The 14,876-nt window shown below is 40.5% G+C and overlaps 1 protein-coding gene across 1 annotated transcript in view; it reads left to right on the top strand.

Moving 5' to 3' along the window:
- cntnap5l (contactin associated protein family member 5 like) overlaps window positions 1-14,876 on the top strand; it is a 144,858-nt gene that overhangs the window by 81,645 nt on the left and 48,337 nt on the right. Inside the window, exons 5-6 of the mRNA XM_063012337.1 lie at window positions 3,082-3,285; window positions 14,138-14,322. Coding sequence (XP_062868407.1) covers window positions 3,082-3,285; window positions 14,138-14,322 — 389 coding nt within the window. The remainder of the gene's footprint in view (window positions 1-3,081; window positions 3,286-14,137; window positions 14,323-14,876) is intronic.

The following is a 14,876-nucleotide window of genomic DNA, read 5'->3' as shown; positions in this document are numbered from 1 at the left end:
AATATACAGCCATTAATGTCTAAACCACCGGCAACAAAAGTGAGTACACCCCTAAGAGACTACACCCCTAAATGTCCAAATTGAGCACTGCTTGTCATTTTCCCTCCAAAATGTCATGTGACTCGTTAGTGTTACTAGGTCTCAGGTGTGCATAGGGAGCAGGTGTGTTCAATTTAGTAGTACAGCTCTCACACTCTCTCATACTGGTCACTGAAAGTTCCAACATGGCACCTTATGGCAAAGAACTCTCTGAGGATCTTAAAAGACGAATTGTTGCGCTACATGAAGATGGACAAGGCTACAAGAAGATTGCCAACACCCTGAAACTGAGCTGCAGCACAGTGGCCAAGATCATCCAGCGTTTTAAAAGAGCAGGGTCCACTCAGAACAGACCTCGCGTTGGCATCCAAAGAAGCTGAGTGCACGTGCTCAGCGTCACATCCAACTGCTGTCTTTGAAAGATAGGCGCAGGAGTGCTGTCAGCATTGCTGCAGAGATTGAAAAGGTGGGGGGTCAGCCTGTCAGTGCTCAGACCATACGCCGCACACTACATCAAATTGGTCTGCATGGCTGTCACCCCAGAAGGAAGCCTCTTCTGAAGTCTCTACACAAGAAAGCCCGCAAACAGTTTGCTGAAGACATGTCAACAAAGGACATGGATTACTGGAACCATGTCCTATGGTCTGATGAGACCAAGATTAATTTGTTTGGTTCAGATGGTCTCAAGCATGTGTGGCGGCAATCAGGTGAGGAGTACAAAGATAAGTGTGTCATGCCTACAGTCAAGCATGGTGGTGGGAATGCCATGGTCTGGGGCTGCATGAGTGCAGCAGGTGTTGGGGAGTTACATTTCATTGAGGGACACATGAACTCCAATATGTACTGTGAAATACTGAAGCAGAGCATGATCCCCTCCCTCCAGAAACTGGGTCGCAGGGCAGTGTTCCAGCATGATAATGACCCCAAACACACCTCTAAGATGACCACTGCTTTATTGAAGAGGCTGAGGGTAAAGGTGATAGACTAGCCAAGCATGTCTCCAGACCTAAACCCAATAGAACATCTTTGGGGCATCCTCAAGCGGAAGGTGGAGGAGCGTAAAGTCTCGAATATCCGCCAGCTCCGTGATGTCGTCATGGAGGAGTGGAAAAGCATTCCAGTGGCAACCTTTGAAGCTCTGGTAAACTCCATGCCCAGGAGAGTTAAGGCAGTTCTGGGAAATAATGGTGGCCACACAAAATATTGACACTTCAGGAACTTTCACTAAGGGGTGTACTCACTTTTGTTGCCGGTGGTTTAGACATTAATGGCTGTATATTGAGTTATTTTGAGGGAAGAATAAATTTACACTGTTATATAAGCTGCACACAGACTACTTTTCATTGTGTCAAAGTGTCATTTTGTCAGTGTTGTCCCATGAAAAGATATACTTAAATATCTGCAGAAATGTGAGGGGTGTACTCACTTTTGTGATACACTGTACACACAAACACATATACACATACACACACATACACATTATTAAAATGTGGATTTTACTCTCTCTCTCTTTCTATACATACACAGACGCACACACACCACACACACATATGTGTATGAGGGATCTTTAAAAAACTTTTATATTTTGGTTGGAAACAATGAGGGTGGGGGGAGCGGTTATTGGTCGTGTCTGAGAGACTAAGAGACTGAGAGACGCGTATAGTTGGATTTAGTGCCATCTGATTTTCACCTGTTCGGACACTCATAGAAGCTTTAAGGGGAAGAAGATTTTCATGTGATGATAATGTGAAAGCAGCGGTGCATCAGTGGCTACGCGCTCAACCAAAAATCTTTATTGCTGATGGCATTAAGTAGTTGGTACGATGCTGGGAAAAATACATCGGAAGGTGACTGTACAAAAAAGATGTATACTGTGTGTGTATATATATATATATATATATGTGTGTGTGTGTGTGTGTGTGTGTGTGTGTGCATGAGAGAGTAAAATCCAAATTTTTAAAGGATTTGAAGATTCTTGAAGTATTTTCTTTCTTTTTTGCATTCAGAGCAAAAACCTTTTGTTCAGTGTAGACGTCAAGAGGTGTGAGACTATCTGCCGTGACTTTCTTATTCCTCTCCTCACTCCTTTTAGCTTCAATTATTTTTGCAAGACTTGCATGACAGTCAGCAAAGAATTAACTGACAACACTTCACTTTTAGACGGTTGACACACTGTAGACGTGTTTGACTTTTATCCTCACAGTTGAAGCAAAGACTTCACAATGATATGAAGTCAACCTGAAGATACTGACTTTATTACTCTGTAATACTTCAGCTGCAGTATGTTTCTATACATGTTTAAGAATGTATAGAAATATTAGGCACCCAGATGAGCCATGTTAAGCAGCAGTTACGGTCACAACGAGTCTTTATTAGACTGCAGGATGTTTCTGTACATATTTAAGAATGTATAGAAATATTAGGCACCCAGATAAGCCATGTAGAATAAGTCTTTATTAGACTGCAGTATGTTTTATCTGGTTTGTTGGGCAGCAACTTTGAGCAGCCCATTCAAACTCTCACACGGTGGCTAAATGGGTAGCACTGTTGCCTCACAGCAAAAGGTCCTGGGATCGATCCCCAGGTGGAGTTTGCATGTTCTTCCTGTCTGTGTGGGTTTACTCCGGGTGTTCCGGTTTTCTTACCACAGTCCAAAGATGTGCAAGTGAGGTGAATTGGAGATACTAAATTGTCCATGCCTGTGTTTGATATAAACTTGTGAACTGATGAATCTTGTGTAATGTGTAACTACCGTTCCTGTCATGAATGTAACCAAAGTGTAAAACATGACGTTAAAATCCTAATAAACAAACAAACAAACAAAGACATCAAAAGACATTTTTCTTTTCTTAAATCACTGTCTAAAGTCTGTGTGCTTAAACTTTCTACCCGGTTTAAGATTTCTTCTTTGATCTGTCCAATACTTATTTGCTTAGAAATCCTGACCAGACTGCAGTACCATTGTGTTTAAGTTCAGTATGATTTCACTATTAATTAGATCTAATCTGTCACCTCTCAGTCATGTGTTTGTGTGCTCCTCAGAGTCAGACGTGGCAGAGTTCGATGGACACAGTGCCCTCCTCTACCGCTTTAATCAGAAATCGACAAGTACAGTGAAGAATGTAATCTCAGTGCGCTTCCGCAGCAGGCAAGCCAACGGCGTCCTGCTTCATGGAGAGAGCCAGAGAGGAGACTACATCACCCTGGAGCTTCAGAAAGGAAGACTCGCTCTGCATCTCAACCTGGGTAGGTTCTTAGCCGACATGAGGAAGAAGAAAAAAAGAACAGGGATGAGGCAGGAGTAGAAAGCAGGAAAGAAATAGGGATGAGAACATAACATTACAGGCATACCATTATGACCAGTGACAGGTGAAGTGAATAACACTGATTATCTCTTCATCACGGCACCTGTTAGTGGGTGGGATATATTAGGCAGCAAGTGAACATTTTATCCTCAAAGTTGATGTTGAAAGCAGGAAAAATGAACAAGCGTAAGGATTTGAGCGAGTTTGACAAGGGCCAAATTAGGGATGCATCGATACCATTTTTTCCCAACCGAGTATGAGTACAAGTACATGTATTTTTGTACTTGCCGATACCGATACCAATACCTATTTAGAATACCGTTTTTTTTTTTAAACAAGAACACACGTGAGAAGTGACGAGAAGTTTAATGACACCACGTCCAAAAATGCACGTCAACAAGTAGCGAGAGATCAAAGTGTTTGTGCGCTGATGTGATGAAATCAAGGAGGAAAAATAAATGAATCTGAGTTGATTTGGCAACACGAATAGCATGGATTGTTCTGTAGTGAGTTGGAGGTTAATAAATATTTTTGCAATGTCGGTGTTTTGTTGTTATGTTTTGTAGAGAACGATCAGGTCAGAAATACTGTAAAACGTGTGTGTGTGTGTGCCGGTGTATTCTGATATAAACTATATTAAACCCCTGTCCCACCTGTTTACACTCCTCTCCTGCGTTTCCCCTCACACCGGATATCTGACGCTCGGTGAGCCGGTCGGATCGAGTTGTTGGATAGTTCACAAAACTCGGCTCTTGATCGCCGAGCGAACGCCGAGTTGCTCCCGAGCTCGGCGCTAGATTTGCCGGCTCGGGAGCAACTCGGTGTTCGCTCGGCGATCAAAACTCGGCTCTCAAGAACGCAGGATACGGTGTGAGGGGAAACGCAGGAGAGGAGTGTAAACAGGTGGGACAGGGGCTTAATATAGTTTTACAGTATTTCTGATTTGATCCTCTACAAAACATAACACCAACACTGCATTGCAAAAATATTTATTAACCTCCAACTTACTATAGAACAATCCATACTGTTCGTGTTGCCATTTATTTTTCCTCTTTGATTTTACGCTGCACATCAGCACACAAACACTTTGATCACTCGCTACTTGTTGACGTGCATTTTTGGACGTGGTATCATTAAACCCCTCATCACTTCTCATGAATGTTTTTGTGAAAAAAACAACATAGTTTGGGAGACCAGAGAAGCTCGCCTGAGATTCCAGTTGGTGATAGATCGTGTAGTGTGCAACCCCCCTATCACCGATCAGTCGTTTAGTGTGAAATACACACTGACTGAAAGACTCCAGAGTGCAAAAGATTCAGTCGTGTAGTGTGAACTGTACAGCGACCTGGCAAATCAGAAAGTCGTGTAGTGTGAACTAGGCATAACGCAGCAACGTGCACTAGGCACACGGTATCGGATGTTTAGTATCGGAGCCTGGTTTGTGAGTACGAGTACAAGTTAATGAGCGCAGTATCGGGCAAATACCCGATACCAGTATCGGTACTCATGCATCTCTAGGCCAAATTGTGATGGCTAGATGACTGGGTCAGAGCATCTCCAAAACTGCCACATTTGCATTATGGTGCAGTCTGCCTTTTAAGTCTTGGACAATTTGTTGTTTTTCTTGGAGGCTAAATTCTGTGTTTGGTGTCAAAATGCCAAATTTATACTGTATATTTATAATTTGTATCTACATTTACTACCTTAGCACAGACGCGGCCTCATAACACGAGACGTCCCGGTTTTTCTTCTTGAAGCACAAACTTGTATTCACTTTCTCATCTTTTATTAAATTCTCCTCCTTCTGCTTCAATTTTCTCTTCTTGTACATTTTGGGATTATTTGTAAATATTTCTCAACATCACTTGTTAGAAAACCGCCTCAGTTAAATGCTTATGTGGAAACACTACCATCTAGTGGTGGGATGCGGTCGCTTTGCGGGTCACAAAATTGGCTTGCATTGTGGGAGATGCAGTTTATGTACGATTTTACAGTGTATTTTAAGACAATCATACGTCTTTTAGGCTTGTTAATGATGTGGCGGGCCGGATTTGGCCCGCGGACCTTGAGTTTGACCCATGTGACCTAAAGTAAGCCCCCCACTCCTCCCCGTATGTTTGATAATATTGTAACTCTGACAGAGAAGATTAATCTCAACGTACATTCCTGTTACCTAAATTCTTTTTAGTTTTTTATTTAAAAAATATTTTTTTTGATAAGTGTTCTCAGGCTTTTAGTATGAGCTCCATGCTGCAACCATCTTCCACTTAGAAACCCTGTAAAAATTAAACACAGTTGCCTGAGATTGATCAGAACACATTCTGAGTAGTTAAGTATGTGTGTTACTAGAAATAAGTTCCGTTTCATCGTGTTACTACACGCTCATTTAGTGGAATGGCCCTTGTACATTATTTAGTTTTATTTTTTTACATAACTGCATTATCCTGATTAGAACAGGGCTTCAGTCAATATTTGGGGATCTCAGACTAACACACAAGTAGAGCTCTCACAAATAGGGCTTATTTAGAATAGCTATTTCTCCTTCTTTTGTTTTTGAGCCCAGTTTTCCAGGCTCTGGTTGAAGATGTGCTCCCACACTACCTGCTGTCCATAGCATACATGCTACATATTATAAATTATGTTTAGTAATATACAAATCGGCCCTTTTTAATTTTTTTAAATTACATTGTGTTCCTGCTTTATACGAAGAACATGTTAATGCCTCCATTAAATTGCTATTTAAGAGTTATATATACATATCTTACATCTCTCTTAAATGATCTGTTTAAGTAAGAGATTAAATAATATACTAATTAAACAATGTAGTGTTAAAGAGCTGCTTTTAAATCAGGTGAACTAAATCAGGCTAACCATGGGTGTCACGGTGTCACAGTGGGTAGTTAGATTGGCGTCCTGTGCAGGGTGCAGTTACTGCTTTGTGCTCAGTGATTTCTTGAAAACCAGAAACACAGTGACCCTGACCAGGATTAACCGGTGGCAGGAAATGTAAATCAGGTGAAGTGAAATGACAGCTGATAACAAAAGATGCAGAATGTAAGTGAGAAGAAAAGAGACAGTCGTGAGGAAGTGAAAGACGGAGATAAGAATGACAGGGTGAAGAATATGAGTGAGATAGTTGGAGGAAAAAATACAGAAAGGAATCGAGTGAAAAGAAAAATGATACGGGCAGGAGGACAGACTGATAAGGAACAGTAAAAGAGAATGGGAGATAAGGATATGAGGGTGCATCTAGTACTTCAAGGTTTGAGAAAAAAAATGAAAGAAAGTTGGAGTTGGAGAGGTAACAAGAGCAAAAGAGATAAAAGTAGAGATTCAGAGATACTGGATAGTAATGTAGAAAAGAGGAGGGAAAAAGATGCACAGATGAGACCTACAGACTGTTAAGAGAGGAAAAGAATGAGAGGGGAATAAGATAATGGAAAAGAACATATAGGAAACTCAGAAGAGGCTCATTTAAGGGGAACATAAGGAAAGTGTAATGAAATGAGAATGGACAAAGTCTAAAAAGATTCATGAGGGGAAGAACTCAAAAAATAAATAAACAGAACAGTTTTCAGAAGAGTAAAGAGACTCTGGGAAACGGATGGAGAATGTAAAAAAATAAAGACTGGAGAAACTGAAAGTTGAAAATAGAGAACTAGAGAGGGACCGAGAGAAACATTAGGGATGAGGTGGTGAATGAGGTAATAGAAATGAGAAAGATGAACAAGAGGGGAGAGAGAAAGACTAAAAAGACTGAAGAGGGTAAAATTGAAAAACATTAGGAAGAGTAAGAGCATGAGATGAGCAGAATGGCGTTGTTAGGAGAGTAAAAGAATGAACTGCTGGATTAGATAAAAATGAAAAAGAAAAAATACAGGAGGAGAAAGATGAGACGGTGTGTGATAGTGGTGTGTGATGCTGCAAAATTTAGTATCCATCCGATACCAAGTAAATACAGGGCCAGTATTGCCAATACAGATACTGATATCAATATTTTTTAATAATTAAGGTAAATGCATCATCAAATTGCTAAATCTGAATGAATCATGACCTTTAAGTGTAATATTGTAATACATACATTTTTTGTAAGTAGCTGCTCTCAGTATGGTTGTAAATGAATTCAGTTGTTTAAAGCGGTTCGATTTCTTGTTTCTGGTGCTTTACTTTCTCACAACATTACCATCATGGCGTATCACCACCAAGCGACAAAGTCATACCACATAGTTGATTTTGCTGGGTGAATAAATTTGTACATTTTTAATAGTGACTGAATATACAGTATGTGTCCTTGTAATTTAAAATAAAAAATCGATGCTATTCTGTTTACAATTATCAACACAAAGTCAACAGAAAAGAGCTCTCATTCACCAAAACACGGAATAAAAGTCTCACTACGCATGCTGTGATTCATTTGCGTAGGATACACAAAGTGCTTATGGTGCGTCCGTACTTTACGTTCGTATAGTTTGCTCTATTATTTCCATAAAATTGATCCTATTTCTGTTTCTGCAAAGCAAAGTATTCAAAAACTTACAATCTTCCAATGCCTACCAACGCACCAACATAATAATGTGACGGTACCACAACAAAACACAGCAGATCAGGAGGGGAGGAGTAATGTGTGCATGTTAGATGTAAGAGGAGCGGTCTCTGTACACACATGGTCTTTACTTTCTGATGAAACAGGAGAAACGTGCTGAATGTTGCAGAGAAAAAGTAAAACTGATGTATCGGTCCCATCATACTAGTGTCAATCCAATTCCAATACCACTGTTGGTGTTGATAATATCGATATTTGGATCGATCTGCCCACCACTAGTGCGTGATGGTAGAGATTCAGAAAGGCAAAAAGTGTAAAAGCAGAGGGAAGAAATGAAAAGAAATGCTGGCTGTTGAAAGAGTGGGGAAAAAATGAGCGGATGAATAAAAAGTAATAGAGATTGAAAAGAGATTGTATGTGGGGGGTGGAAAGTGGTACACTGGGAGAAAGTAAATTGGGGATGAGGATGAGGGTGAAAGATGATGAACCTGACCGTGACAGCTTAATAAGCAAGCACAAAAAAACTGGCTTCTCTTTTCTTCTCTTTTCTTTCATTTGCCCCTGTATTAGGGGTCGCCACAGCGGATCATTCCTCTGCATACCTGATTTAGCACGATTTTACACCACTGCGCTTCCTAACATTACACTCCTACTCCTACTACTATTTTATTCGGCTTAGGACTGGCTATGGGCATGCACCTCCCAATGGCTAGGCTGTTCGGACATCCTTTTAACCAACCCAGAACCCAACCCCACAATGACCAGTGATGTCTGCTTAGTCGCTCACCCTTAAACAAGTGAAATGATTTATAGATATATGAGATTAACAAGCCACAGTCTTGAAAGAATGACAGAGTGGCTACAGACTGGCAAAGCAGTTGCTGCATTCTGCCTCTGTTTATCCTTGTTCGACCTGTAAGTGGATCATAGAATAAAAGATGCAGGACTGGAGGAAGATTGGTGAAGGAAACATCAATAGCGTTTAATATGTGGATGGTACAGCACTTCTAGCAGAAAATCTGGAAGACCTAAAAGCTCTTCAGTTCAGTATGAAGAAGACAAAGTCATGATAACAGAAAAGACTAATCACCATTGATGAAGAAGACGTCCAAGTGGTATTAATTGTCAAGGATTCAGTAGACAAAAATAAAGCAAATGTAAAAGATCCTCAGGTGTAAAGATTTTTCCATCCAAACAAAGAAACTATCCAGACTAGAGTCTTCTGTTTATATTGTCTGTTGTTGGCACTGAAAAACTGGACATGAGGAGTATTGATGACTACACCTTGGTGCTGACAAAGACTTTTGAGAGCTCACTGGAAAGCAAACAAATGGATCCACAACAAACAAACCTAAGATCACACGAATCTCATATAACCACACTATGTGTGTGTTCAAAAACCTAGGAAGCTCGCTACATAGACAGCATTTTACGTCATCCTACGCGTGCTGCCGAGAAGTAGGCCTAGATTCCTTCAAATGATGTCTACTAAGGCACCTTAAATCTGAACTCTATTTTGACTCAGGAACGAGTGAGCATCCGATGTTGCCTTAACGGTGAAGGCAATCCCAGCATTCAGTGCGGCACAACTTTTCTCACAGAAAAAAATAATTATTTGCAAATTCAGGCTTGTCAACGAATTTAACCGTTTTCGGTACACGGAGGGAGATGTTAGTTGACATGCTAGCGTGTTGTGCCACCTCATCCCATTGGTGTTAGTTAGCTTAGTAAGTGAAAACTGATGGACTCGCTAAGTGCGTTCGAATAAACCTGCCTTATTAGTCAATGACTTATTAGAATCATATCTATGTAGGCAGTAAGACAGCAAGGTAGCTCACTAGGTTTTTGAACACACCCTATGGCTTTTTTATTTTGGGCACATTATGAAATAAACCAAAATTTTGGAATGGACAGTTTATGCTTGGAAGAGTTGAGGGTAAAAGTGGAAGAGGATGGCCAGCAACAAGATGGATGGACACAATAAGAGGAACAATGAAGACACATTAAGAAGCCTCAAGATAGGATGTTTTGGAAAGATGGGATGGATGATAGGAAACACTGTCCCTACGATCGCCAGAAAATGGAATCAGCTAGACATCACTTAATAATAATGTATATAATTCTATCCCAGCTAATTAGCTCATTGAATTTTAGTAGTGAATGTTTGGGCTGCTTTATCGCCAAGATTTATTTTTCAGTAATTCCTTTTTTTTCCTTTTGATGAGTTTAAAATTAAGGTTTAAATCCAAAAAAGGAAAAGAGCAGAGAGATGAAAAGTGGATCTAAAACGTATCATGTAGAAATAAAGTGAAAGAGATAACAGTAGACTGATTTGATGAGAGGAACAGGAAAAGCAAATGAATGACTTAGTAAGACAGTGTGAGGTGAGCATGGCAGTGAGTCCTGATGTTTACAGTGACAAGATTTTAATGCTCAGACATTCACATTCACCAACGCTACAAGAATAGAAGCTGTTGCTATAGCAACTTGTCACACATACGCACACACACATTTAGACACGCGTACGGTCTTTTGCATAGAATTGACAAGGATTAGCTGTCACTAAGGCTGTGAGTTTTTTTTTTCTTACACAAGCAACTTCAGCTTTTTTGTTTGTTCTTCTCATCATCAGTAAAGAAACTGTTGTTGTGTTGATTCAGGCTCCAGGTGACCATATTGATAGTGTTCCTCTAGAATGTCTAGATCATATTAGAGGCTCGTCACTGTTCCTTTAATTGTATCCATCCATTCATCTTGTTGCTGGCCGTCCTCTTCCTTTTTTATTTTTAGCTCCTTCAGGCATAATTGGCTTTCCCATTTATATTACATTTTCAGCATTTAGCAGACGCTTTTATCCGTTATCACTGAATACAATTCAAGCAATTGAGGGTTAAGGGCCCAACAGTGGCAATTGGCGATGGTGAACCTCATGATTACCAGTCCAGTACCTTAACCACTGAGCTCCCACTGCACTTTTTCAATGAATTGGTGAATTGGTTCTTTTCATAATGTGCATGTTCTGCTTTTTTATTGTCTAGCTTTGACATCTATACAGAACCACAGAGAAGACCAAAGACTGATCTTTGTTTGGAGAGACAAACCATTACATTTGGTTTAGTACACTGAAAAGATCTTTATTCTTGTTGATTTTGGCCTGTCTTCTCTTTTTGCTATTTATTTTATAGCTTTAGCTTACCATGATTCATACTTAGACAAAATGCACTAATTAGTGTCCTTGGTTTCTCAATTTCATATAGAAATTAATAAAGAAATTCTGTAGTTAGTCCGAGATCTCTAACAAGTGTGACAGGACATTTTATACTTTATTGGTTATTTGCATTAAACCCCACTATTTGCTTTTTTAGTTTATTGCTTTCTTAGATCAATAGACCACTGAAGTCGTGCGTCATTCTGTAGTCCTCGTTATGCCCATATTTGGAGACCTGGGTCTAAGCGCGATTTCCAATGGGAAAAATTAACAGGGTTTTCAAAAAAATCAACTCTAACGCATCCTGTGCTAAATAAACATGTTCAGAACCCTTTACGTTTTGTCCTGTGTAAATTTTTCTCCTGTACATCACAAGTTCAAGTTCACAAATTAAAAGTTCAGAGTTTGGTCAGACCATAACAAGGCTTAGTTTCCCACCACCTTTGTGGCACATGTAATCTAGCCATATTGAGACTTTCCTGCCTGTAGTGCAATTACTTAGGAAAAGGTAACTCACAGGTTTGCTGGGATAAACGTTGGGGGGGGTTGAATAGTGTGTTATCTGCAAGCATTTGCATGACAAAAGAGGATTGATAGCGCTCTAATGGTTGTGTAGAAGGAGGGGTTTGTCCTCAGAATCTCAGATTTTCATTTACATTTACATTTACATTTTTAGCATTTAGCAGACGCTCTTATCCAGAGCGACTTACAGAAGTGCTTCTATAGTGAACATTTCATTTCTCAAGTTTAGGAAAACAACAGTCAAAGAACACAAATCTGCTAAAACCTGTTAGAACCAAAGTGCTGCTTTTTTTTTTTTTTTTTTTTTTTTTTTTTAAATGGAAAAGAATGGAACAAAATGTTAGTAAATAAGTACAAGTCAGCCTAAGTGTTTAGTAAAAAGATGGGTTTTTAATCGTTTTTTAAAGACAGCAAGAGACTCAGATGTTCGGACAGACAGAGGAAGTTCGTTCCACCATTTGGGCGCTAGAACAGAGAACAGCCTTGATGCTTGTCTTCCTTTAGTCCTGGATGGAGGCTCAAGTCGAGCTAGACTAGAGGCTCGGAGGTTGCGTGGTACAGAGCGGGGTTTGATAAGGCCACGAAGGTAGCTTGGGGCTGGTCCATTTTTGGCTTTGTAGGCGAGCGTCAGTGTTTTAAACTGAATGCGTGCAGCTACAGGAAGCCAGTGAAGAGAACGCAGCAGTGGGGTGATGTGGCAGTGTTTAGGTTGGTTAAAAACCAGACGGGCAGCTGCATTTTGAATGAGCTGTAAGGGTTTAATCGTGGACATGGGAGCTCCAGCCAGAAGGGAGTTGCAGTAGTCCAACCGTGAGATTACAAGTGATTGCACCAGAATCTGGGTAGCTTCCCTGGAGAGAAATGGACGAATCTTCCTGATGTTGTACAAGAGGAACCGGCATGATCTTGTCATGTTGGCTATATGAGGAGAGAATGTCAGCTGGTTATCAAGGACAACACCAAGACTTCTTGCCTTATCAGATGGTCTGATCTGGGAGTCATCCAGAGAAATGACTAGGTCCTGGGTTGGAGACTGATCTCCAGGAATGAGCAACATTTTCAGTCAAGCTAGTGTTAAACATGCCAAGCTGTGATGGCAATTTTATTTTTGCATCTTCTAATTCTCTTTTTTTTTTGCTTGTCAACCAGCAGCCAGGCATCTGAAAGGCTTCAACCTAGCCGTGTCAAACGCTGTACTCCGAGGAATCCTCAGCTCTTCCTCAATAAGAAGTTGCATGGCTTTATCCATGACAGTCCAATCTTCTGGCACTATACCGACAGTCTTTCTGTTCATGTTCATTTGGTTTTCTTGGCATAGAAGTGGTTTACTGTTGCTTTCTTCTGTGAAGTTGCATTGATGTCATTGCTATTGTCTCCTTTGTGCTGTGACATTGTCCTATATTGCTGCTTCCCAATACAGGGGGTAGCATCTGTAAGCGCTCTGCTTTCCTGATGTATGCAAGCCAAGTCACAATACCATGAGAAGGTGTTTAAAACCCATCTTGTTTTTTATATAGTCTGCATAAACCTGCACTGCCTAGCTCAATACATAATGTGGAAGTAATAAGAGACATGCATTTCTTATTTTGTAATAAAGTCCTAAGCAATAATAATAATATAGATATATAAATAATACATTTTATGTATTTAACCGCTTTATCCTGGTTGAGGCAGCAGTAGGTCTAACTCAACTAGGAAACACTGGACAGAGGGCAAGAATACCCTGGACAGGGTGCTATCTATCACAGGACTTTGGCCACCTCCTCCCCCTCCTTCAGACATGTGGTTTTCTTACAGATTATTAAATCCTCTTACATTGGCTATTTAAAATTGCCCCAAGGTAGGAGTGAGTGACCATCACTGGTGACCTTGCACTCACTTCAGCATGCATACCCTATGTAGTGTTTAGGATTATACAAGCATTAAAAGCATAAAAAATGATAATTTGGCATCCAGGTGGCGCAGCGGGATATTCCGCTAACACACCAGCGTTGGGATTCTAAACTCTGCAAGTTCGAATCTCAGCTTTGCTACCAGTCGGTTGGGCGCCCCCTAGTAGGCACAATTGGCCATCAGTCTGCTGGGTGGGCAAAGACCAGACTAATAATTGGCTGGGTCTTCAAAAGCTGTGCAAGGACCCTGGTTAGCAGCCCAAAGCGCAGCCTAGAAGTGAAGCATGAAGATTGGTGCGTGTCTCTCCAAGCGCGATATCCGGCCTCATGTGCAAATCCCCCGCAGCATGTGCGAATAAGAAGGGGTCTAGGGACTGCACATGCGTCAAAGGGGGCGTGGGCCAGGCGAATATACCCTCCTCGGATGGAATTGGGATCACCAGCAGCGGAAGACTAATTGGCTACGCTAAAATCAGGAGAAAAAGGGAGAAAATGCATAAATAAATATTAAGAATTGATCCTTAGCTTTATTTCTTACTCAGGTTTTCTTGCAAAATGTTGTCAACATTGTCAATGTCTTGACTGCTGAAAAAATCTAAGTGTTTTTTTTGTTTGTTTTGGACTACAGATGATGCTAAACCCCAGTCGAGTAGCAGACACGCCTCAGTGATGTTGGGAAGTCTACTGGATGATCATCTCTGGCACTCGGTCCTCATCGAGCGTTTCAATAAGCAGGTGAATTTTACAGTGGACAAAGAAACCCAGCACTTTCGCATGCAGGGTCAGGAGGACTCTCTGGAGGTGGATTACGAGGTGAGTCTCACGCCTACTTCATAATCAGCCTTATAATTGTTTTTTCAGATAAACATCATTAAACATAATGAACTGCTTTATTAAACTTTAATCAAAATGCTTGTGGAGGCACTTTTGCTTTGTTTTAGTAAATGACCCTAAAGCTTCCTGTAGATTACAGCTTATTTTACTCAGACTTCTGCTGGATTTATAGCTGATCCAAAGCAATCAATAGATAATGGATAAATAATCCCTCATTAACTAACACACAAAGGTCTGTAAAGAACTAGAATAATCATACAGCAACAACAATAATAGCAACAACAACAACAATAATAATAATACAGAAATAATATAGTAGTGATATTAATATTAATTATAAATACAGATTTTTTTTTTCCTGTTTGGCTGCTCCTGTATATAAGGGTTGCCACATACCAGACTTGGCACAGTTTTTACCCCAGATGCACTTCAACCCTCCCATTTCTATGCAGACTTGGGACCGGCACTGAGAGCGCACTGAAAAGTGAACCCCCCATTGGCTAGGCTGTTTTGGTCACCCTGTTATCATTAGC

Source organism: Trichomycterus rosablanca, chromosome 17, assembly GCF_030014385.1.
Source record: "Trichomycterus rosablanca isolate fTriRos1 chromosome 17, fTriRos1.hap1, whole genome shotgun sequence".
NCBI lineage: Eukaryota > Metazoa > Chordata > Actinopteri > Siluriformes > Trichomycteridae > Trichomycterus > Trichomycterus rosablanca.
The sequence above is the reverse complement of the archived record's forward strand: the minus strand, read 5'-3'. Positions and strand labels throughout refer to the sequence as shown.